Source organism: Xenopus laevis, chromosome 2L (genome assembly GCF_017654675.1).
Source record: "Xenopus laevis strain J_2021 chromosome 2L, Xenopus_laevis_v10.1, whole genome shotgun sequence".
Classification (NCBI taxonomy): domain Eukaryota; kingdom Metazoa; phylum Chordata; class Amphibia; order Anura; family Pipidae; genus Xenopus; species Xenopus laevis.
In genome coordinates this window covers 80,824,925-80,851,844 of record NC_054373.1, presented here as the reverse complement: position 1 = coordinate 80,851,844, position 26,920 = coordinate 80,824,925, and the positions used below count along the sequence as shown (strand labels likewise).

Sequence of the window (26,920 nt, the reverse complement as noted above, 5' to 3'; positions counted from 1 at the left end):
CTCAGACTTTTGGCCTGACTAACTGGTTTTCCCCATAAGTAAGTATGTAGCACAACAGGTTTTTCTGACTACTACTACTACTACATTCACTTACCCAAAAAAATGTTCATTCATTGAGTAAGTTGCAAACCTATACAAATAACCAGTTATATTATATAATGAAAACTAGGGTGTTCCTGGGCAGGGTAGTAGCTGACAAATAACCAATTATATAATAAAAGTTATGGTTTTCTTGGGCAGGGTAGTAGATGACAAATTTCACCATCTCATCCTCCTTGGACTATGTTTCAAAAACTTTGCTGATAACATTATTGGTTCTAATGTGATATTGAGCTTTTGTTTCGGCTTTAGGCTTTGTTTAGGAAAATTAAAGAAAAGTGACCATTATCATTTAGAAGGTAACAGCATTCCCTGCTTCACCCTGAGGAAAGACCCTATTCAGTCGTTCATTATAAAGGCTGTGCCACATTATTAAAGCTATATCAATTATGCTCTAATTGCAACCAATTAACAATAACGTATAGCCCTATAAGAAAAATTAGTTATGTTTAATGTGCTTCTGATATGAAACTATGAACACCCTTGTATTAGCATTTCCTCTGGCTGTGATAAATAGTGTAGTTAACAGCTGAAAGGCACATTCTGAACTACAGTATATTTTTATTTGCCACTCCTGCTATATTGATCCAGCCCACTAGGGAACAATTTTTATTATGGGCCAGGAACCCTGCATCTCAATTTCCCAGGACCACACTTGGTCACTTGCATCATTATGTGCATGAACACTATTGGTTGTTAAAGCTCGTGTAGGAGTAAAACAGCACTGTAGCATAAAATCCTTAAACTAGTGTACCCAGCTAAATAAACAAGCACATGCTTATCCTTGACCACAATATGCAATTTTGTCCCTCCAAATGTTGTCTTAACTCGGGGAGTGCTAAAATATGTTCATTCATTTAAAGTTATCCTGACACATTTTGCCCAACACACCAGTCCATAATGGACCCTACTGTTGCCCTAAAGTTTGCAATTATTCTGCAAAGCCACTTGCTACAAAGTGCCTGCGTTCTTATAGAATGCCGCATTTCAAGCGGGGTGTCGGTGAGAAATGGCAACTTCAGTTTGGCACACTGAGGCGTGATTTTATGCAGCTTTTGAGTTAGTTTAGTAAAATCAAAGCAACTAAACATTTTAATAACAAATTTTAGTTGCTAGCCTTTAGAGACTGAAAAACCTAGCCTTCTCCCAAAAACATAAAGCTGCATAACAATAATTAATCTCCTCGTTACTTGATGTCATACTTCTACTAATACAACTACAAGTGCATTAATGTACATGGCAAACACAGAACAGATGCAGAATATATCTTTGCTTTGTGTCTAAAAAAACAGAACACCAGTATTTTTAGTCAATGCATATTTGTTTAGTTTATTAAAATATCATATACATATATATTTTATATTTTGCGTAGGACAAGGAACCCTTTCAACACCTTATTGGAACAGATGTATCATTTAGTTCCTCATGAAGAAATCTGTGGTCATTGGCTTAATATTAGCCTCAGCTGCGTCCTTGGATTTGGATTTTGCTAAATCATCACAGACCATGAAAGACAATAAAAGATGTCTGCCCTAATCACACAAAGGAATGTGAAGCCAGTACATGTAATAAGGAGACTACAGCAGGTTTTGCACCTGCTAATCATGGTCTCAGGCAGAGCAAAATAGTAAACTTTCCTATAATAGTGCAAAATATGCAGCACATAATGTATGTACACAGTCTTTTCTTAAAAAAAAAAAGTAGTGCAAACCAGGAACAGAGTGATGCAATCTGCACTAGAATTGCCATGATTACCACACCCCATGCAGCATTCACCGGCTCTTCTATCAACAGAGAAAAAAAATCTTAGCATCATCCTATACATATTTCTATCTTGGTTACATCTTTCTGTATTTAACTTTGGCAAAAGACTAATATATTATCCTTAACTATAATCATTATGAAAGGCTGCCACAGTTAATCAAGCAAATCAGCAAATGCATCTTGCATGCCCCAATATAACAGGAGACTCCATAGATCATTAATACAGAAGTTATACTTGTATTAACTTTGCACTGCTGTTCAGGCTATTCTTCATGTTGTTGGTTTAGCAGCAATGGTGGTAGAAAGGGAGGCATGTGGTATAACACATGATAATAGTCAGAGCCTTATGTTACAGGAGATAATCTCATATTTTAGGATACTCTGTGCTTTTGCAAAAAGAATGAAAAATGCTTTACAAAATGTCAAATGTTCCCTCTTTCAAACAATTATTTTTTTCTGTGCAGATTGCTTACTTTTAGCAGCTGCTGAACTGCCTGTATTGAATGGAGATAGTACTGTCCCTTGAATGAATGAATTAAAACAGTGAACTGAGCCAGTACTGTCTTATAAATGCAGTGCTCTATGTAATAAAACATAATCTACCAGTCTAAACAAATCCTCCCAAGTCCTTTATGCACTGGTCTGCAGCACAAAATGGCATACAAAAATGAAAAAGGAAACTATCCCACATACCCCAGAAAATACCATAAAAAAAAAACATTAATAAAACAGGTACAAAAATGAAAGGCTACAGTTATCAATGTCCCCAACTGCCAAACCCAATTTCTTCTTTATATCTGTTAGTAAGAATATGGGCTTTTCTGGTGAGTTTGTTAAGGACTGTGTGGAGTCCACTCAGGTGATAGTGGAACTGCTTTTCCAGGTCCTCCTCCCCGTCTCCATCCTCCAGCCTGCTGATTTCCATGTTGGAGAGTTTGTCCTTTTTCCTGTCCTCTCCCTGTACGACACCCCACTCTATGTCATTTCGAATGGATTTCAGCAGGATATAATAGCCGTGCATGTCTGTCCGGGAGAAATAATTTGTGGCCCCAATGGTGTTGTGAACCTCATCCTTCACTTCCATATCTAGAGGCACATCCCTCAGCAAGCTGGGAACCATCACAGTCTGGTCCATATTATTCACAGCTCCGATGAATCTGTTCATGGCATTGAACAGGGAATGCTTTTGGTTGTAGGTATCTGATATCTGCATCATGATTGCACACTAGTGGTAAATTTTCCTTCAATAGTACAAATGGTCCACTTGTGCTCTGAGAGCTTGCAGGAAACTACCCTCTGATTTCTTTACAGATGAAAATGATTCAGCTTTTCTCTCATCACTGCTGTCCCACTTCCCTGCAGTAAGGCAGATACAACTTTCACATCCGCACACACAGAATGACAGTTGAAGGCTGATGATAAAATGGCTTTATGGTTAGAGCAAGACAATCCTTCATTCAGTCCCTCGCCCTTTATTTGAGATGCAAATCAGGCACTCTTGTGAAAGCCTCCTCTTTGACTTCTTCCACTAAGCACAAGGCAGCCGGCTTCTCTTGGTTCCCAAGTGGAGAAAATATATATAGAGGCAGAAAGGTAAGGTGTGCCACGGCCAGCCCCTTGCAGCAAAGCAGGATAAAGCCAGCTCAGAGCTCTGAATGACCGAGAATAACATAGGCTTCTGCCTTACATGGAAAGTCCCACCCCTTTCTCCTCTCCTCACATTTAGGCAAGTCCCTGCTGCCCAGTAAGGAGATCAGCCTGCTTGAGTGTAACCACCCCCTTTTTCTTGCATCATTGCTCTCTTACTGGCATCAGCCATAGGAACCTCACAGCTGCTTATTTTCTTAAAGCATCAAAGATTACGTTTTATTCTTGTTAGAGAAACACACAGACTCTTTATGTGGGAAAAAAACGTAGAAAGGAAGTAAAAAGCTCAAGCCATGTATAAACTGAGTAACAAATAATTTATACGTACAGAAAAGGCATCTTTTCTGCGACTGATCATATGTTTTTAACTTTTAGCAGCTTCACAAATGCAAGTAATCTCTGTTTTATGGTTCTCTGTGTCCCTCTTGGATATGGATATTTCCCAGTAGAGCCACTCATCTAGCATGGGGACGTTCTGTTCTATTTTGTTTCCTTGCCTTCAGCTGCAATACACCAGATAGCCCACTCATATAATGCATGAAAGCATATTTATCGTTCCAAAAGTTCAAAACAGAAATCCAATAGTATTTCATAAACATTGCTCAATAAAAGAGGCTCTTTAATTTCTTGTCTGATATGTGTGGTCTAAGTAACTTCATCAGTGTTTCCATAAATGTTTAACTGAACTGCTAAACATAGTGGGAGTCACACAAGGCTCAAAATCTAATGTGTCCCTTGTGGTTGTCACAGTCATATTCTGCCTTCTCAGCTGTGATGAATCTTTAATAACAATCCAACTAATAAAGGGTAATATAGTACCATTACCAGTTTCTATCTTCTGAAACTGAGCACCTTCCAGCATATCTCACAAATAATGATCACAATGTCAAACCAATTAAAGGCAAACTTTACCCCCAAAATAGATAGTTTATATCAAATTAAGTGGCATATGAAAGAATCTGAACAAACTGGAATATATATTTAAGTAAAAACTGGCCTTTTACTTGTCTTGAGCAACCATTTTGTGATGGTCTGTGTGCTGCCTCAGAGATCACCTGACCAGAAATAACACAACTCTAACTGTAACAGGAAGAAGCATGGAAGCAAAAGACATAATTCTGTCTGTTAATCGGCTCATGTGACCTAACATGTATGGTCTGTTTGGTGTATTTGTGTGCACAGTGAATATTACGATCCGAGGGGGCGGCCCTTATTTTTTAAAATGAATGTTTTCTATTTAGGATTATCCAATGACACATGCTACTAAAAAAGTATATTATTATGAAAATAGTTTATTTACATGAAGCAGGATTTTACATATGAGTTGTTTTATGCAATATCTTTTTATAGAGACCTACATTGTTTGGGGGGTATAGTTTTTCTTTAATTTCATAAAAATACCAACCGTCTGGGTTCCTTAGGATTTATACATGTTAACAGTTTTCTGATCCCACTCACCTTTTAATCTGTCTAGCGTAAAATGTATTGGTTTAATACATATTGCTGCACCTCACTCTACATATATTCTTTCTAAAGGGGCATTGTTTGCACTGGGGTTTCATTTGTGATTACACACCATGAATATGAATACTGTATAACGGATAGTTTCTGTGTTTTAGAGCTGAATTTGAATTGTCTCAAAACATACAATTCTGAATATGTCTGCACATGCCAAAACGCATCTGAATACAGAACAGTGCTTTTGCATTAACATAAGGAATATGTTTAATCATTTTCAGATGTGGTATATATGGCAGTCAAATATATGATGTGAGTTTTGTTATATGTTTAGGCTGGGCCCACCAGCTACCTTAGGCTGAGGGTACACAATGAGCAGACTCTGCTTCTGTCTCCCTCAGGGCTGTATTTAGGTCCAGTGGCATCTAGGCAATGTATGTGTATGACATCACTTCTGGTCAACAATCCGTTGAGGCCTGAACCCCCCCCCCCGTGCATTTAGGCAGTAAGTGTCCCGAGGTGATGGTGGGGATTTTTTCTTCAATTATATAGGTACCCAAGGGCTGTCCTCTATAAATTGCTGCTCTATGCGCAGGCCATCTGGTGCCTATATATAAATACGCCCTGTCTGTGTTTTGCCCTCAGACAGAAAGAAGCCCCATCCACTCAGCTGTTCCTCTGCACTGACAGGCACAGTGCCGGCCTGCATACAGACACTGAGTGGATATTGGCATGAAAATGCTCAGTGTGTGTGCATGCAGGATGAATAAACACAGGCAATGAACAACCTCCACTCTGTGATGTGTCTGCACTTCCAGGCACGGCATTGGCCTAGGTTCAACCAAACACAGCCAATTTCAGAGCAAAAATGCATTTTCTAGCCTTTCCAAAATCCGTTCCAAGTTACAGAGTAGAGGTAAGGGGTCAGGCTGTTTCTTGGCCTGTGTTTATCTGCAGGCAGAGAAACAGCCTTGTCTAACCATAGCTTAAATGATTCGAAACTGTGTCCATAAGAAAGAAAGAAGTACTTCTCATAATATAAGGCATCTCTGGACTAATATTGCCTTGCAGATTGAATCAAACAACAAAAAAAACAAGATCAACAGACCTGAATTTACACAGGCAAGATATTGCCTTACAGTTTGCACATGTGCTGATAATAGGATTTCTGTGCCCTGCTCAAGGACACAACTATTACAGAGGCAAACAAAAATACTCTAGATACTACTGAATAGAAGCTTAGCAAGGGGGCCCAGAAGACCACAAAAGTGTTAAGCTGGCCATAGATGCAAAGATCTGATCGTACGAATCATTGTACGATCGGACTTTCCCATCTCCCGACCCGCCACTAACCATTCAGATCAAAGTCTTACCAGTCAGATTAGTAAAAGAACAGATCAGCAATGTTCTGCCCCTGACAGCAATCGTACGATACTTATGTCTGACAACACTAGTGACAGTCTCCCACTGAAAATCGTACGATCGGCAATACACGCAGAGATATTATCGGCAGCCGACAGAAATTTTCGAACCTGTCCGATCGACCAAACGACCGATCTCCGACGGACGAAAAATGTCGGGTCTCTCCACACACGTTCCGAAAAGCGTACGAATCCTCGATTCGTACGATCAGATCTTTGCGACTATGGCCAGCTTAAGAGTATGGCTATGAACAGTGGCTCAATAAGATAGCTTGTACTAATTCAGTCTAGGTCTTGAGTAATTTTCCTTACATCTCAGTTTCAGCCCTAAAGCAGGCCATACATTCACATTGGATGGTAAGCATGGGGAGCAAACAGCAAGTTACCAATAACTCCCATGAATGGTAACTTTAAGAGATGAACCTTAGGTTTTAAACTGAAAGATAATTTCCATCAAGGAGATTTTGCAACACCACAATCCTCTCTTTCAGTGACAGATAGAAGAGTGTGTCATGGGAGGCCATGCTCTGCTGCTGGGAGTGGACAGGTTGTGTTTGATTATTTATCCAGTGCTGTATAAAACTGGGAGATATATTACAGGGAAAATAACATTTGGAACTTAATGTGGCCATACATGAACTGATAAAACCGAGTCTGCACCTTTTATCGGCCTGTGTATGGGAACTAACAATGGGCCTGCCTGACCAATATCTGGAAAAAATCATCCAGATATCAGTCAATCAGGTTTGATTTTCCCATCAGGACAAGGACCTTATTGGTGCATCGATGTTGTCCTCTCCCAGTGGCATGAATTTGAGGACATTATCATCCGGTCATTGGTCTGAGGGACAAATGATCAGAATCAGTTGTTCAGCTCAAGGTGGACACATAGAGAAAATTTCTACTCATTTGGTGACCTTGTCAAAAGCAGATCTTTAGGTGTGTAGCCAGACTGTTGAAATGTTAAAATATCTCTAAGTTTACTCCTATCAGGTTCTCCATCAGGGGGCATAGAGGTTACTCCAGTCAAGGGCCCTGTGGTAGAGACGGCCCTGTGGTAGACATGAAAGCATCATTTGTGGTCCTGCAAATGTGTGTGGCTTCCTGGGATATGCATAGATTGCGGATGAGATTTGGGAATTATGGGTGTGGCCTGGGCAGATCCGGCGCATGGGAATGTACGTTTGTCTTCTTTTTCATTAGGTCCCTTATTGTATTTGTTAAGAATCCCCAAATAACCAATTAACCAATTGACCAATAATTTGGGCCCTATGGAGACGGAGGGCCCTGCTAAATTAGATGTATGGAGCCCTGTGATTCAATGGCTCCCATAAGGACCTGTTTCAAAAGGGGGCCTGTAAACACATACTGGTGTATACTTTTTTGTTTGTTTGTATACAGCTCCAACAAATCCCTTAGATCTGTTCTGTGCAGGAGTATCATATTGAGCCCTGCGTAATAAAAGGTGTCAAGTAAAAATGATCCTTGAAGCCACTGTTATTTGAGAAGAAAGCTAAAGTCATAGGGAGATATTTATTTTTTTGTACATAACAGGTAGCAGCAATAGAGGCAAAGATGCAATATTTGTTTAACAACTGTTCAGCATATGCTAACAGCTTATGCATCCTGATCCTGTCTAAACCTGATTCCACAATGTGGAAAAGTGCACTTTGGTTTCCTACAGAGCTTCTGTTTATTCTCTGTCTGCTTTACCGCAGATAAGCCTTCACTACGAGAGTGTTCCTATAGCATCCAAAGAGCAGATTACTGCTCCCTATCACCACGCACCCATCACCTCTCTATCACAACGTTCTCACAACTCAGGCACACTCCTTCTCTTACACCATCTATTAATAGCCAGTCCCGGAATCACCCCACTGGCATACCCCTGCCTTGGCCAATAACATTCTCTAACGTCACACAGTCTCTCAAAATGTCAGTGAATCAGTGAATGTTAACTCCACCCCATAAGCACTACATATACGCCTTTTCTCTAGTCTTCTAGGCGTCCCTGGTAACAGGACGGCTGCCAAAAATAGAGTCACGTGGGTTGTATGCCTGAATGGAAAGGACATGGAAGCATACAAAGGAGATGGGGGAGGTGAGGAGGAGAGTTGCCAATGGTGATTAACCCTATGATGACTAACATTATACTGCTAGTGTTTTGGTCTCTCACCGACTTGGGAGAGATACCCAAATGAATAATAAGGATATTAAGTGCCAGTATAATTAGTACAGAAAATGAATAGTCACCAATTAACCCAATATGTGCCAGTATATTTATTACAGGAAAAAAAGGCATTGTCAACCCCAGACATGACAGAAACTGTAAAATCAGCATATTAACCCCAGTATAATTACTATAAAAATGGATAATCGGCATATTAACCCAAGACTTGCCAATTTGATTACTGCAGAAAAAAAATCAACATATTAACTTGTCATGCCGGTATAATTATGTAACACATATCTGGACTATCCAGGCCAACAGGGTTAACAACCAGCTATTATACTAGAGCATGGGTTACACTAGGGCCTTCGTGAAGTGAAAGAAATGAAGGTGCGGTGTAGTGTTGCTACAACTCCCACAGGCTACTGTGCTTTAACCAATAAAGAAATGGGCGCCAGGTGGTTCTTACAGTCAAACAGAACAAACTTTTATTTGTCAGAGACAAATGATCCACCTGTTACTTACATCAGCAAAGAGGCGTTTGCAAAATATACAGGCACACAGCTCAGACAGTATATCAGAGGTAGATGCAGATGCCTTCCCTGTAGTTTAGTCAAGGCAGTACAACGTCCCTCTAGGCAGAAATTCCTCACATGTTCTGGATCTTACCCAGTGGAGTGGGAGGCGAACCTAAAGCCTGATGCCCTATCCACTGTGGTCAAATCATTGTAGGCAAATCTTACAGCCTGGGAAGCTACCCTCTGCTACACTTCCTTGATGGACCACAAAGCTGCTTTTTCTATCTTCCCTCCCTGTCTTACTCTCCTAGAGAGTCTATAACAATTATATTCCTGCCACTCCGGCCCGTGCTCCTTGACTTCCACACTAGAGGTTCATGTCCCTCTAGGGCAAACTGGCTTAACTGGGCCTTGGTGTACACAGGCTCCCTGGAAGCATCCAGATGGGTCAGACACCAGGAGCCAAGGAGTAAGAATTAACCCTTCTAACTCACTATACCAAAGTGTGACAGGATATGGTCACAACACCTCCTGGCCAATAATACAACTATGCAAATTACAACTAGCTACATGGGCACCTGCCCAGCAACTAGGGAGATCAGGAATTGTATGGATTTAAAGCCATTGGGGCACATTAACCCTGTGGGTCCCTACAATTCAAGAGAAAATGGATAATCAAGCTACCCCTTCCCTCCCTCTGTACCCATCCCATCCAGTTATCCCTGGCCAGTTATATAAAAATTAAATAAAAACATTGTTATAGCACTAGTTAAAAAAAGTAAAAAAAAAAGAAAATGGTTACTCAGCATATTAACCCAAGAGGTGCCACTATAGTAACATGCATGGTTTTGTGTTAAATTCCAGATTTTCAGCAGTGGCATAACTACTGAAGAAGCAGACCATGTAGCTGCAGGGGGCCCAGAAGGACCTAATTCATATACAATTTCAATAAATATTAGTAAAATAGCTCAACCTCCAGACATTTTGGGGGCCTGAAAAATCATTTGTTGTACTATGCCACTGATCATTGGCAAATATTTTTTGACACCATTATAAAATTGAAAAAAAATGCAGGGGCAATATACCATTTAGCACAGGCATGTCCAAAGTCAGGCCCGGGGGTCAAATGCGGCCCGTTTTCAAATTTACACCGGCCCTCAGCCTCCATCATGAAATTAATAATAATGTGGCCCGCCAGCACAGTTTAATCAGGAATCGCATAGCCGTAGCAGTAATATTCGGGCACATTAGTGAAATGATCTGCCACTTGGACTATACTGCTGCCTGTGTGCTGAAGGTGTTAGCAATAGACACGTACTGGCACATAGTGACACACCGCTCTCACATACTTCTTTAGGGCTGAAGGTGTCAATAGACGTACTGACGTGCCAGTACAGTAAACTAAAGAAGTATGGCGTCACTACGTGCCAGTACATGTCTATAACACCTTCAGCACACAGACAGCAGTATAGACCAAGTGGCAGATCATTTCACTAATGTGCCCAAATATTACTGCTACGGCTACGCGATTCCTTGTTTAAATTAATTAAATTATGTTAATGGTTCAAAGAATGTCAGGTTGAATGGTCGTCCCCCACACATTTTCACCTCACCAAATCTGGCCCTTGTTGCAAAAAGTTTGGACACCCCTGATTTAGCATAATGTATTTTGAGAAAAAAAGTAGTCACAGTGACTGTGAAGACAGTCACAGTGAAAAAAGTCCATCCAGATCTTTTTTTCCAAGGTCGGTTCAGGCAGTGAATCAGCAATGGTCAAGGACAGGCAAGCGTCAGGAACAGTAAATCAGATCAAGAGTGCACCCAGGAACTATCCCAGAATAGACCGACGTTGGCCAATGAGTCAGTGCAGAGTAGGGGGTTATATAGGCAGCAGCGCCGGGCCAACCCGGGCAGGCGCCCTAGGCTGCCTGGCCGGACAGAGCGCTCCACAGACGCGCATGTGCAGAAATACCAAATGTGCGCATGCGCAGAAATACCGGATGCCCGCATGCGCGAAAAGCCAACGCAGTGCGCATGTCCTAAAAAGCACACGCCAGATTCATCTGCAAGCGGGGACCGGACTAGGGGGTAGGAGAAGCAGAGAAAGCGCGTGCCTGGCGCCCCCCAACTTTGCGCCCTATGCATGTGCCTGCTCTGCCTACCCCTAGTTCCGGCCCTGATAGGCAGACTAATGGCTTACATTTATCACATGTGGCCAGATTAGAAACAGGTGAAACAAGCTATGCACAACTGCAAATACAAGGAAAGCAATAGCAGTGAACCAGGACCTTAGCTGTCTGCTCATATAGTGTAACTGCAGTGCAGACAGCATGAAAACCCCAGGTCACTTGTTCAACTCCAGGCAAGATCTTATAACTGGAGTCAATAGGTGTTTTTTGTAGCAATTTTTTATTGGTGCAAAATACATTGGAATCGTTTTTTTCGAATTTTGAAATTTTGCAACAGTTTCACAAAAATATTTGCAGCTAGTTAAATGCAGAATCCATGCTTGGTGAAAAAATTTCACTAATTGCCCATTTTTCAGTTATCTAACTGACTTGTCTAGGGTTAGTGGAGTGCTCATTGGCAATTTCTACAGTGATTATACTGGCACATCTGGAGTTAATATACTGATTATCCATTTTCTGTAGTAAATATACCAGCACCTCTGGGGTTAATATTCCTGTCATTCCTCTTATTTACTGATTATACTGGCACTTTTAAGGTTAATATGCTCATTATCCATTTTCTGTAGTAATTTTACTAACATATCCAGGGTATGTTTTGGTAAAATGGGTGTGGTATTTAGGAGCGTGGCCACAAAGTGGGCATTTTCAAAAAAATATTTGCTGCGCTGAGCTTGGCAGATCTTTTTGTCCCTCTTTCTATTTTATTTTTACATGTTGAGAGGTAAGTAACTACACTACAAAGAAAATGACCCCCAACCTTCGGCTTGACATTTGTAACTAAATCTGACAGTTTAGCTTGGACTAAGGCCTGCATTGAGGTCTGGTGCCTAGGGTAGCACTGGACCTGCACCTGCATCCCTCTTTGCTATTATCATGTGCAGGGTCTTTTTAAAATTGGAAAATTGGACTGAGTAGCTGTCATTTATGGCTGCTATACATCTATAAAATTCCAAGGAGGCAAAGTATGTATATGCAGCGCTGCATCTCATTATAGACTCGCATATACAGTAAATGCTTGCATATGTTCCAGTGGTTCTGATTTAGGTGATATAGTCATGAATTACAGAGCACAAAAAAGTCAGGAATAACTAGAAGGTGATCAGGTTTTCAGGAGGACCAGGAATGTAGCTGAGTATGTCTGGTGTGGATTGTGTAAATGGCCTTTTTTTTTATAAAAATGTATTTGTTAAGTGTTATGGCCAAGGGCCACTGACAGAAACTCTGAATGATAGCTGCTGAGGGGCAAACCTGATGTTAGTGGTAAAAAACGGTTATAATATTTTTTTACATTAATAACTTAGTAATGTGGCAAACACTGATACATTGTTACAATACCCTCCCCTGAGTCACTAAAACATTGAGAAAAAAAGTGGGCCCAATACAGAACCCTTGGCCACCCTACTAAGCAGTGGTGTAATTAGTGTGTTCTGAGCCCTTTCAAAGGTGATCGCAGCACAGTGACCCCTAGCCCCACCAGTGCACTCCCCACCAGACCCTCTTATCATGCTTCCTCTGTAGTTACACACCTACTACTAAGATCCCTTCTCCGAGTAGAGAGAGAAGGGAGGTGTACCACCCTCTGTACACAATGCTTTGCCAGTTTTCTATCCATGTGCACACATCATTACTAATAATCCAAGTAGACCACATTTATTGCAGCCAAGCAGTTCAAGTTCCTGCTCACCTCATAGAAAGTATTTGACTAGTTTTTCACCTTACCTTGTCTCTGTACCTTCAGGCAAATTCAAACAAAGCAGCAGCCCACTGAGAAGCCTCTGTATAAATAAACCCCTCCTTTGCCTCAGCTATAGCTTGTTTTTTATACATAGAGGGTCACTACTTATACAGAGGCTGCTCAGTGAGCTGCTGTTTTTTTTACTTTGTTATTTGGGGTCAAGACATTTCATTTTCAAAAATGGTCCTGTTTGGAACAAGAAATAAAGCCCATACATATTTCCTAGTTAATAGAATAGATAAGGAGCATATTCAGAATAAAAATGCAAGTGTCCCTTTAATGTGTATTTATATAGCACCAACATAGTCCACAAAACAACAGATCAATGTATACATTAGACGTACAGATTACATACTTTGACATTCAGGTTAGCGGAGACCATAACCACGGCACAGTTTAAGCACAGAAATGGAGTCTGACTCCACCTTTAAAAGTTCAATGCAGCTTGGCTGGCAACTACTACACAATCCAACTGTCAAATGAAAACACTGCGTTCTGCGTCCACATCCGACAGTCATGTCACGTCAAATGTAATGTAATTTTTACCTGCAACTTTTCTTTCAGTCCAATTAGAATTTTGACACCTGCGTCCCCATCCGACTTGTCGAGGGAGTTTTGTCGGTGGGCGTTATCGGCAGGCAACAGTTGTGGAGTTCTACCCCAACACTGGTGAAAACACCAACATAAACATCAACATTTAAAACATTTACAATCTAAATATGGGCCCTTCTCAATAGAGCTCATAACCAACCCCTTCTCTAGAAGTAGTTCTGAGATGCAAAGTGTTAACCAGGTATGGTGTTGTAACTATGTCAACTTCTTCTAATAATGTAATTACGCATCTTTGGAAATCAGTAAACTGCCTGCAGTGGATCTGTAGAACACTGTCTTGTAAAATTCCTTCTGAGTATTATTCCTTGTAAGAGCAGCTTTCCAGTACCCAGCTAATTCTTAGGGGATAAGCCTTAAAGGAAAGGTCACAAATATACACATTGTGGCAAACAAACAAGACATACACTATTTGACTTGAGGGCATAACAAAATACAGTAGACCATGCAGCTCCTTTTGGGCCCAGGGATATAGAGGGCTCAGGATTGTCCCCCTAGAAGAACATTTATAATGAGTGTGTAGTAAAGAACTAATCATCATTTAGCAGCCTTTGTGGTGGGGTTTAAATCAATTTGCAGTGATTACATCTCAAGTGAAAACAAAAGTACAGGCCATCTTTAACTCCAGCATCAAACTTGGTTTGCTAAAAAGATTTCTGCTGCTGTCGGACTTCCATTTGCTTCCCAGACTATTACTGTCATAATAACAGCAGTGAGTTTTCACATTCTGTCCAGATGGAAAGATCTATTGATCATACAGACATATGGCACGCTAGGATCACTGCACTTTAAGTTCTTCTGGGAGGAAGAGAGGATTATTGCCTCTGCAGTAAGAGAATATTAATCTCTTTAAACAGACAGTGGAGGTCACTAAAAAATTACCTTCTAATTAATGTTCTGGCAGTGTGACCCTAAAGACTGATGTTCTGCTCAGAAACATTCACTCTGTATTTAGACATGTATGTACTAAAGAGAATAAGAGAAATATAATGCAGAGGTGATTTCTGTTTCCTAACATATATTTTTTTTTCAGGTGTTTATTTAGTATTTACACAGAGTAACTGAATACATATAATAAATATACAGTGTTGCCATTACTTGCTCAATAGGTTTTTTTATTACAGGAACAAAGTACATTACAGCAAAGCATATGCATAACTGTCAAAGAAAATATTTAGGTTATACTGGACAGTGGACCCCTATACCTGCTTTATGGTTACTCTTACTGTATAAGCAGGTTATATTAATTTGGATAGCCACCCACCCCATACATGAAAAAGAATGTGAGTTTACCCCTTCTTTTATATGCATAATGTTCAATCCTGCATGCCCCATTAATGGCGTCTGACCAGGATGCATAGGAATTATAAAGCATGACGAGCCTAATGGCCTGGAATAAAACTATTATTAAGAATAGCCTATTGTCAGAATGGAGCTTAGACATTGTATCAACACCCAAAAGACACATAGTATGGGGTTTCATTTTGACCTCCATACCTATCGCTTTTGCTATAGAGTCCAGGATTTCTGATCAGTGTTGATGTAGCTTAGGACAGGCTCAGAGAGTGTGCAGAAGGGACCCAACACATTTCCCTGGACAACAGTGGAATGATGAGGGGGGTTTGCTTGTGTGCATTTGTAAGAGACCTTTGCAACCTGGCATATAATAACCACTGTGGTGCTGGTAACAGATACTGGCTTCTGGGATCATAACCCTTTGTCTCAAACATCTTTGATCATTACAATTCTGCACCTTAACCAATAACTTAGTGGTGCCATTTCAGACAGCCTCCCGAAAATATTATTACACCAGATTGGAGTCGAAGGGTCGAATTGGGAGATATGCTAACATATACCTTTTAATTAATACTGTATAATAAACAAATGCTAGGAATCATGTTCTATTAGTGAGTACATTCACTATGGGAGTTGACTGGCTTAATACATATAATGCTTAAGTCTAGTTCAGAGAAATTTGTCACTCTGCATCTATTGTGCATTCTGTGCAAAGAAAGGGGATCCGTGAGCAAGTTGCAAAGTAGCTTTTGACTTATGCATAGGAGTGCCTTGTAAATAATGCAAAGGTAAGGGGTGTCTAAGGTAATGTCCATGTCTACTGTTAGCTCTATGCCTTGCAGCTGAGTTAGATATTTGTATAGGATGCCTATATATATTCAGATAAAACCAACAACACTGAAATGTAGACGGAAGGCCATATAGCCGCCATTCTACATTTTTCTGTGCTCGGATGAATGTATTCAGCATTGTGTCAAAAATCTGATCTCTTCTATCACATAACAGAACAGATAATTAATTGAGCTTTGGATGAAATTAAATGGCAATACAGAACATTTAAATGGCATATATGTACATGTAAATCCCATATATTACACCACATTTTCACATACAGAAGATGTATTGGTAATGCTCTTGAATGGATATATTCTATAATGATTGTGTCCTTGTGTATCTAACATAACCATATTAAATATTTTAAATAATTTTTTTAAAAGTAGTTTTATTCTATACATATACTGTTCATTGCTCTCCATGACTGGAATCAGCTGGAAGCGTTATTATTAATTTACCTACTTTACCAAGGAGTTTTTCCCCTGTGGGTGTCATGCAATTGTTGATACATTTATAATGTAGTTTGCCTTTAGGGGCAGAGGCCTGTTGCATTAATAATACCCACTTTGATTTTTGTGGACTTGTTTCAAGTTCACCAGAGATATGGATCATGCCAAGGAAGGACATATAGTTTGTCTAATTGCCACTCCCTAGCAAATGGGACCTCTATAAGCAAAAATAGATACTGAAATAGTGGTCAAAGGTCTAACAAGGTTTGGTCCTTTCCAAAGATGAACTATAAAAGGGGGATACATGTTGGTAAATGAAAATTCATGTGGTTTATATACAAGTAATTTTAACATCATCCTGTGAGACACTAAACTGTACTACTGGCTTTTATTTAAACTAGCAGTCCTATAATTACTCTATATAGATCACAAAACATTGTGCAGGAAAGACCATTTACTTGCACAGGGAGTATATAATTTATAAATTAAGATCATCACAGAAAGGCAATGTATGCTGTTTCCATTGGTTGCTCCATGCAGAATGCTGGTGATCCAAACCACACAACTTAAACACACGGTAGGCAATTGAGAAAGAGATTAAGGTGCTGGCTCTTCACCGGCAGGACATCCCCTTGGGCAATAAAGCTCCCAACAATACCTGCCCCTTACATTAGTTGGAATTACTGCAAGTAAAATGCATTACATTTAGTGATCCTATATAATCACTTAAAAATGTCTTCTTCTGAATTTTAAAGCTATTACCTAGGCTCACCGCATGAAATGTGCTTTACATGGGTACTTCCAACTAATGTAAAGGGGCAGCTATTGTAGGGGGAGAGGATATTTTCTGCCTGCTATGATGTACCCCCCTTCCAAGGCCCTAAAGCTCCCCATAGATGCAACGATTCTTCTTGCCAAACGACAGATTTTAGCGAAGTCCGACCAATCCTTCGAAATTATCCTGCGGTTAGTGGGATTCGAACAATCGTACATTTTAAAATTTTTCGGCCGACATCTGTCAGGAAATTGATCGGCCAGGTTAAAAAATCTTTGTAGGTCCCAGTGCAATCTATCTATGTTTGCAGGGCCAAGTAGGCAGCTCCCCTTTGTTTTCCTAGAAAATTGGCCTTTTTAGTTGATGGTCAATTCGTTCGATCGTACGATCGTTCCGAGAAAATCGTGGTCTCACGATGAGGATCGGATCTTATAAAAATCTCAACATCTATGGCCAGCTTAAGAGTTCATGTGACAATCAACCATAGCAAAACATTTAATTATCTATGTACTAGTAATTTTTTAAAATGTCAAGGCATAAAAATGTGATATAAGGAAGATATTAAAGTGATTTGTTCAGAAAAGATATAGAAGAATTTAGGATAAATACATTAAAACCCTAAACCAATTAAATTGAAATAATAACTAGGTCTCTTGTTACTAATAAAATAACCAGATAAAAGCATAAGACTGAAGTAAAAAAAAACAGGTAACGCTATTATCCACAGTTCCTATTTTTCGATGTGTTTGTTTTCTGGTTCCTTTAAGAAAATATCAGTGTTGGTGGAGTAATAGATGTAATTCAGAATTTTACATGTACAATTTTACATGTAATACCTGTGATGACCCATCTATGCAGAGAAATGCCTTTTCTCATAGTCCTCCAAAAGCCCCTTCATAACTAAAGGTGCTTGTTTTGTGGGCTGGTATCATTTTAGGGTGGGGTCACAACCAGTGGTTCATGAGCAACATGTTGCTTACCAACCCCTTGGTTGGATGTTACTCCCAGTGACCTCAAAGCAGGTGCTTATTTTTGAATTCCTGGTTTTATTTTGGTTGCATAGGAAAAAAAGTGGAGGACCCCAGGATTAGATGATACTAGTACAGCAAGGATTGCGCTTTGTTTCTGTTATTGCACCATGTCTTCAATGTTCAACAAAAAGTGTGATTGGCTAACATCTTGGTGCTGTTACTGCCTTTCTGTTGTGCTTTGTGCATGTCATTTCATAAAAGTACATTACACCAGGAGGCTTGTGCTGCAATTATATTTTAGTAACATGCTAAGTTACATTACAAAAAGCTTCAATGTATTGATCAGTTTCCCTTCTTGTCACATTATACTGAACTGTTGGTGTAATTATGAAAAAGTAAATCCAGATTGTTACATTGTACATAGGAATTGTTGGCAAATACAGCATGTTTGCGTTGTTAGCAATTGCTTCACAAACAGAAAAGGCATAAGAGTAGGTAAGGGGCACACATAAAAAGAGTAGCAACAAAGGATCCTTACACTTTTGTTTCCTTTTAAAATAAAGGTTGAATACACACATTATTGCTGGAAACGCTGCACCAAAGTATGTTTCCAATACATGAGCATTGAATGCTTGTGGTTACGTAAAGAGCATAGAAACAAAAGGCATTTACTAACTATAAATAGTTTAATGCAGAGATTAATGTACAGGTTTCTTGTAAAGCAGCTGAGTGAAATACCTGCTGATGGAACTGTATGAACTATTCTGATGAATATGTGTGGTATATACATATTCTAATGAATTAAGCCACCATTTACTTTTTATTTAACTATTGAATGTGTTGCTATATATTATGAATTAAGCTGTAGATTTTGATCTAATATACTGGCCAGCCAGCTCTTTTTAAGAATTAATTTCTGTTTTTAACTTTTTATGTAAAGGGAATTAAAAAAAAACTTTTTATTGAATAACATTTATCTGGTGGCACCAGTATATTTCTTGTATCTCTTTGGTATCCCCAAATTAAATTAAAGGGTCACAAACCCCTATGGTCTATATAGGGAGGTGGTGACCTGACCACAAAAAGCAGGTAACCTGCAGGTTGTAGATAGGACATTCAAATGCAAGGATATTTATGTGGGTTGGTGTGTTTTCCGGTTGCAGGTCTTTTTTGCGGGTCTTAACTATAGCAAGTTTTTACTCCTTTACATGTTTATTAAATGTTATTTTCTGCCTTATCCACTTTTGATGATGTCAAACGGCACTTCCTATTTAATGGTGGTCAGCTGGTCGTAGTTAAGGCAGTTGCAGGTCAGGTCGTGGGTCTAAGTGGGTAAAACTGCAGTTTGTGGGTCCTAGTGCGGGTTGCAGGTAGTTGGTCTGGGTGGGGTATATTCAATTAATTCCCAGCCGATCCTCCAGATGACTTATGGTCAGGCTCATCAACAGCTTAGTAGAATAGCTGTCACGGTCGGCACCCAACACCAGAACAAATGCCAAGCACCCTGGTCTCGGCTCGTGCTTCACCTGTAGTGTGACCGTCTTTGGCCTCAAGAGGAGCCCTCAGCTACTTGGATGCCACCAGGACTTAAACTAGAGGAGCAAGGCTAGATGTTCTGGATAGGCAGAGGGGCAAGACTGTTAGCTAGAGTCTTTGGGCAGAAGGTCGCAGTACAAGGTGTTAGGCAATAGAGTAGTCAGATCAAGCCGGGTCAGGGCAGGCAGAGAATAAACATAGGCAGGCAGGCAAGGGTCAAACCAGGAAGTCAATCAGAAGGGTTAAGCAGAAGAGGTAGTCGGTATTCAGACAGGGTTCAGGATCCAGAAGTAAGAAAAGTCAAAAGCCAGGCAGGGGTCACAACAGGAATCAAAACAGGTTCAAAAACAGAATAGCAAATGCTCAGAAGCACCAGGAACAAACTCCTAACCAGGGCACTGTGTAAAAGAAAACCAGGAAGAGGTGCATGCGCCCTAAGAGACCGGCGATTGCGGTGGAACAGTTCGGCGCGGCGGGCGTCCCTGCCGTCCCCCCACTAGACCACCAGGGTGAGTGGACTCTATTACAGTAGCCATCTCCACAGCAGTATCATAGGTAATGAAGAAAACTGGAGAGCCTTTCAGTGTGAATAAATATGTTTTTTATTGACACACTACATGTTTCGGACCTCAAGGGTCCTTCCTCTGGTCTGGGTGGGGTCTATAAAAATAAGACCTGCATAGGACTCTATCCAGTGCTTCAGCAGCCCTGAATCATGCCTACAAAGTTGTCCACAGCTCACAGCTTTAGTAAGGCCATATTTGGAGTGACACAAATTTCCTGTACTTGATAGACCTCCTCCCTCCGTGCGATGTGATGAGTGTGGGGATGACATCATGACACTCCACTTGTCACTATGGAGTACAGAAAAATTCCTGTGCTCTCTTAGACAGCTGCCTCCAAAGTTACAGAATGGCAAGAACTAGGGGAACACAGGCAGAATAAGTGATGTGCTGGCTGACCCACAGGTGCCCCCCAGTCGACCACCAGTTGGGTTTGAGTAAAAAATTTGGGTGATCATTACAGGTAAGGGTTGGGTACAGGCCATACTGGGGAAGTACACCCATCTCTGAAAAATTTCCTTTGAACTAGAGGAGTGCACAGAAGTACCATACAGAGCAAGTAGATGCGGTAATGAGTTGGGCATGGGTACTACAATGGCAACATTTTGCAGGTTATGGTCGGGTGCGGGTTAAGGTTTTGCAGGTTAGGGTCAGGTGCAGGTTGTGTCCTTCCTGACCCGCACATCACTAGGCAGAAGTTGTAACTTACTAGTGCCCCCCCCCCATTAAGCCCTAAGCACATGCTTGTTCTTCCAACCCCTAGTTCTGGCCCTGAAGATCTGGTTTCTGTTCTGCAAGGTAAACTGAATCTGAATGACTAATCAGCTTCACTTCATGAATTTTATATTGTATAGAATAGATAATGTATATTGTGAGTCACTTCGATAAGCTCAGATAACTGGCAGCAGCCCCGAGCATATGCTGGGAATCAGCAGAAGAGAAGATGAGCTGCTGGGGGCACATCACCGATCTGTACTGCTAAATGGCTTTGGTGGCCTTAGCCTGGCACAGAAGTCTAGAATATAAGATGAAGTATTTTTAGCCTAATTGCAGCATTTCAGCTTTAGTTCTCCTTTAATATGCCCCTCTGTACAAAAGTGAGTTGAAAATATCTTATAAACAACTCTGTATCATAGAATTTATTTCCATTTCTTTTTATAGAAATCAGTCTGAGCTCAAAATGTAACATGCCTATTCAAGATCTACCGCTCCCTTCCTAGCATTCCTCTGAGGGGTCTATAATGCTGTTGAAGCTCTTGAGAAATAAAGAAAGCAATTGGGTCTGGCATGCGAGACATAGAGCTCACACTTCCACATGAAGTCTCTTGGTAGTTACTGCCTTTTATCATCTCTGTGTTTCCAGCTGATAAATTCTTTTCATGTTTGGTCAGGTGCAGTTTCCAGTTGCAGTTACTGATACAGTGTGTTTGTATGTAATTCATAATAAAACTCACCTGCATTGCTTTCTAATTCTCATATCACACCATTGGTTTTCCCTTTGGTAACATTTCTCCTGTTATTCATTTGTCCCTTGATACTTCCATCATATCAGCATTTTAATCTCTTCATTCTTCTCTTTTTTGTGTAATGTCTCCCTTGAGCATTTATAAATTTTGTCCTATTTCTTAATTCTATGCATTTTGGTTGTTTATTGCAGGTAAAAGAATCTGTGGAAATTGGACCAGAACATTTTTTGGTGTTGTTTTATTTAGCATTTTTATGGTTTATGAAAACAACAGTGAAACTGCACATTCTAGTCAAGAAAAGTTCAAACTATGCTCATAGTGCCACCTTATTTGCATGTCAAGGCCTGTCAGGTTTATAACCAGAGACCTCTGCTGACAGGTCTACAATTGGCTTTGATATTTTATGATGTTTTTCTTCCCCTTTGCTTGTTTGCTCGTCATTGCTCACAGCTACAGACATAGGTCCAGCTGCAGTCAATTGCCCAATTAAGGGGTTATTTAATTGCCTCCGTCTCCTCTCAGTGCAGGATCAATGTGTTTTTCATGGTGATTTAGCCCCTGTTCAAGGGAATTCTGATTTGTGTCCTTATTCTGTTTCTTACCCTTGATTTTTATATGGGCTTACTATTGTCTGCTGCATGCCCGATCTCTTACCTGCCTAATACGTGTTATTGTCTGAGCCTGCGTCTACAATTGGTCTTTTATAAACTTACCTTCCAGCTTTGCCTCTTACTTCTGTTTGTAGTCATGGTTTCATCTGATTGCCTACCCTTATATGGCACCCCAGGGACCATTTCATGCTTGTGTTGCTCCCCAACTATTTTTACATTTGAATGTGGCTCATGGTAAAGGTAAGGTTGGGGACCCCTACTCTAGGTGCTCATCAAACTCCTAATCTATATACTTAGAACAAAGGCTACCTACCTTCCAGTCCCCCAACTGTGATTTATCCTGACAACCTTGTATTAATTTACAAAGGTATTAACATTTCCTGGCCATCCTCTGTCAACATAGAAAAACAATGACTATTGGGTTTCCCCTGCTGGTTCTGGTTATTTTTTTGAGCCTATAAAGCCCACCCCTTCCTGAATACCTATTGGACTTTTTTCTTCTGTCACAGCCTTGGTATTTTAGTATGATATGCTACTTTTGTGTTTCTTGCAGGTTGAATTCACTCATTGTAATCACTGTCACAGTTTTGGAGTTCTCTTCGCCCATAGTCACTGTCCTTGTATGGCAACGGTGTTGCTAGGAAGGGGAGTCAATGAGGCCAAGGCTTCATGCTGTTGCAGCTCCTGTGCTCTTCAGGGTTTCACATGGTGATGTCATTATGTGTTACTTCCTGCAAGATTAAAAAGATTTCACGCTGATCTGCTATTGCCCTATTTGCTGCCTGTTGATGTGATGGTGGATCCAGCTGCTTCAAAGAGAGCCACTCCCAGCTCTTCTGAGTGAGTGTGATCCTTATCTGTCTCTTCGAAAAAAAAAACTCCTATGACAGTATTCTGTCGCTTCTGTTTCAGTACTGCCCTTGCTAAAGAACTTCTTGCAAGAGGGATAGGCAAGAGGTGGAGAGGTGCTGCAAAGCATGTCTTAAACCTGCATTAAAAGATAAGAGAATCTATGGTGACTGTTTTTCTGAATATTTATCCAACAAGGGTGAAGACCTCTAGATCTCCCAAGCCATCTCCTAAAGCCCAATGATAGGCACCCTGTCCATCCTCCAGTGGAAGCAAGGCTACTTGCTTTTAAGGAGACTTCAGAGATTTATGACACCTGGGTGGTCGCTACAATTCAAAGAGGTTATTGACTAGAGTTTTTTTCAAAAGTCTGATTCATATCATTTTGTTCATACAGCCTCGAAGACAAGTCTTGTACCAGTAACTCAATCAGTTACTTCTGAAACAGGAAATTTATCCAGTTCCTCCTCATGAGGAAAGAAGCAATTTTTATTCCCCTCTTTTTCTGGTAACTAAGGTTACAGGCAACCTGTGCCCCATCCTGGGTCCTCGAAAAGTTGACTTTCAAGATGGAAACTCTTGTGACCATAAAGGCTGTTATTTGTCCTGGAGATTGGCTGGCATCTCTGGATTTAAAAGATGCATACTTACATGTCCCAATCACCCCAGGACATCAGAGATATCTTGCTTTTCACTTCAAGGTCAGCACTTTCAAATCCGCTTTCTTCCGGATTATCAACTTTTACCAGGACCTTCACCAGGTTGTTGGTGGTGGTCATAGCCAAGTTGAAAAAGCAGAACAATAGAGATTTACTACTATTTAGACGACCACCTCTTGGTGGCCAGGGATCCCGCTATTTGCATTCCAACCTCAACAGAACCAAGGAAGTCATAAAGAAATTTGGTTGAATCATAAATATGGAGAAGAGCCAAGTCAGTCTATCACAGAGGATGGGTTACCTGGGGGCTCATATAGATACTCTTCTGGGGCTTGTCTCCCTTCATCAAGAGATGATCCGTCATCAACTATAGACCTTGTCAGGTGGGCCAAATGAAGTATAAGGACAGTTAAGCTCTCCTTTCTGAATCAATGGGATTCAACAAGACAGGATTGGTTCCAAACAATTACTCAGAATTACTCAGAAGAGCAAGAGGCACGTAGCTTGGTGGACTGTGCTAGCAAATCTTCGGGGAGGACTTCCTCTCGAGTAACCAGCATATGTGGAGTTGTATACTAATGCTTCAGGCACAGGTTTGAGAGCTCATCTCCTGGATCTCTCTGCTCAGAGGAGATGGCCACAGGATATTTCCAGATTTCTTTCCAATATTATGCATCTTAGAGCTATCTTTCAGACCCTCATCTCATCCAAGATGTCTTCTTGAATCTGCAGTGAAGATTAAAACAGACACCGCAGCCATTGCAGCTTACATCAGAGGACAAGGGGAGCAAGGAGCAAGTCATTATTCAGGGAGACTGTTCCAATCATGGATTGTGCACAATACCAACTTCTCTATCTAACGGCTCAGTTCATTCCAGGAGTTCAGAATGTGAAGGCAGATTATCTCCAAACCAAGGGAGAATGGGGACTGTATCCTGAGATCTTTGCCTGGATAACATCCATTTGGGGTTGCCTGGAGGTGGAGTTGATGGCAATACATTTCAATTCCGATATTCTTTGACAGAACTCCTTGTCCAGAAGCAGCAGCAGTGGATGCCGTCTCTCAGAATTGGGAGGATCTATTTGCTTATCTTTTTCCTCCAATCCCAATAATCTTGAAGGTTCTGCAGAAAATAAATTTGACCAGAATGGTGGTGATTGCCATACTTCCAAACTGGCCAAGAAAACCATGGTACCCGTTATTCAGGATCTCTTGCCCATTATCACTTCCCCAGACCAGGGATCTCCTACTTCAGGGCAAATTGATGCATCTGGATCCAATGAACCTCAAATTAATGGCTTGGAAATTGAAAGGAGGATTTGAAAAATCTGGGGTATTCTGAACCTGTTATTGATATGTTTATTAAAGACAGGAAGAGAAGTACTATATCCAAATACCTTAAATCTTGGGATTCATTTTCTTCCTGGGCTCAATAGAGATCACTAAATACTTTATCTCCATCTGTTGTAGATATTTTGTATTTCCTCCAAGACAGGCTTGACAATGGGCTGAGCCTGAACAAGCCCAGATTTGTGGAGAGGTCACCAAGGCCCGGGCCTAGGATGGCAGGATTTTAGGGGGCGGCATGCTGCCCAACCACACCCACATTGGTTCAGAAACACTGGGGAAGCACAGGAGACACAATAGTTTTTAAAATTCCCTGTATACCAATCCCCATTGCTCTGGTCCTGATGATGAACATTTAATTGAATAAAAGGATGGGGCAACAAATGACAGTGAGACTAGGGGAGCCTGCTATGTAAATCCGGCCCTGAGCCAGAATACCCTTAAAGGTGAAGTATCAGCGGTATAAGCTCTCCTGGAGAAGAGATGTTCCAAGGATCCTCTGATAGAAAGGTTCTTTCAAGCAGTACTTAGGATTCGCCCTCCAACAAAACCTGTCCAGCATGGAATCTTCCACTGGTGCTAAAATCTGTGTCTTCAGCTCCTTTTGATCCTTTGCATGAAGTTTCATTGTGGCTACTGAAGATGGTCTTTCTGTGAGCTCTTACTTTGGCTTGGTGAGTCTGTGAACTTCAAACTCTATCTGTGGATCCTACTTACACAGTCTTCCATCAAGGGAAGGTAGTTCTGATGCCAGTTCTGATTATGCTCAGAACTTCAGAATTTCATGTCAATGAGCCAATCATTCTACCTTCTTTTGAACAGTCTACACCTTGTCAGGATGACCTAAAAACTTTGTTAGAAACTAAAAACTAATGTTAGAAAGTGTCTGGAAGTCTACATTAGCAAAACTAAGGAGATCTAGAATGTTATTTATTATTACTGCAGGGAAATGGAAGGGAGAATCTGCTTCTATAAGTACCTTAAATTCCTGGATCATCAGATCTCAGATTCCTGTTTTCTCCAGATCTCAGTTTGGGCAATTTATTCTTTCTTCTGCCATGTCTGTTAAAAGGGTTGTTCACCTTTGAGTTAACTTTTGATATGATGTAGAGAGTGACATTCTAAGACCATTTTCAATTGGTTTTCATTTTTTATTGTTTGTGGTTTGTGTATTCAGCTTTTTACTCAGCAGTTCTCCAGTTTGCAATTTCAGCAATCTGGTTGCTAGGGTCCAAATTACCATAGCAACCATGCATTGATTTGAATAAGAGACTGTGAAATGAATAGGAGAGGGCCCCATTAGAAAGGTGGGTAACAAAAATCAGCATTAACAATAAATTTGTAGCCTTACGGAGCATTTGTATTTAAATGGGGTCAGTCACAACTGTCAAAACTGGAAAGAGTCAGAAGAAAAAGGCAAATAATTCAAAAACTATAAAAAAAAAAAAAAACACGATGGCCAGTTGAAAAGTTGCATAGAATTTCCATTCTCTAACATACTAAAAGTTAACTTAAAGCTGAACCACCCCTTTATTTAAAGAAATAAGTATTTGTGTCTTCCCTCCCTGATTCATTGCTTGGATCTAACCAACCCATCAGTCATTGAGGCTCATTTATTAACGCAGCGCAGCGCTAAAAAGAGCGCAGAGGTCTGATATTTGCCCAGAGCATGCGAGTATTTATTAATGTTACGCACAACCCTGCAAGATACCTTAAAAAGTGCGATTGTGCGCTGTTGTAGACGCAGGCAGTTGAGACGGCGCAGAACTGCGTCTCAGTTGTCGCAATGCTTATAATAAATTGTGCGCTCTGGAAGTCCGCAAAGGTAAGGCTTAGTTGTGCGCATGTATGAATGCACATCTTATTTTAGTTGCGCTACCTATTGCGCATATTGCGTTCAATGTGCCCCACCTGCGTTTATTTTTACGCAAATATTTCTTTGCTTCCAAAGGT

General features: G+C 40.6%; 1 protein-coding gene across 1 annotated transcript; it reads right to left on the bottom strand.

Moving 5' to 3' along the window:
* Positions 1 to 1,401: 1,401 nt before the first annotated feature.
* Positions 1,402 to 3,404, bottom strand: mid1ip1.L (MID1 interacting protein 1 L homeolog). The gene has a single exon (NM_001091630.1). The coding sequence runs from the start codon at positions 3,077 to 3,079 to the stop codon at positions 2,621 to 2,623; it is 459 nt and encodes a 152-aa protein (NP_001085099.1). The 5' UTR covers positions 3,080 to 3,404; the 3' UTR covers positions 1,402 to 2,620.
* Between the last annotated feature and the right edge of the window lie 23,516 nt (positions 3,405 to 26,920).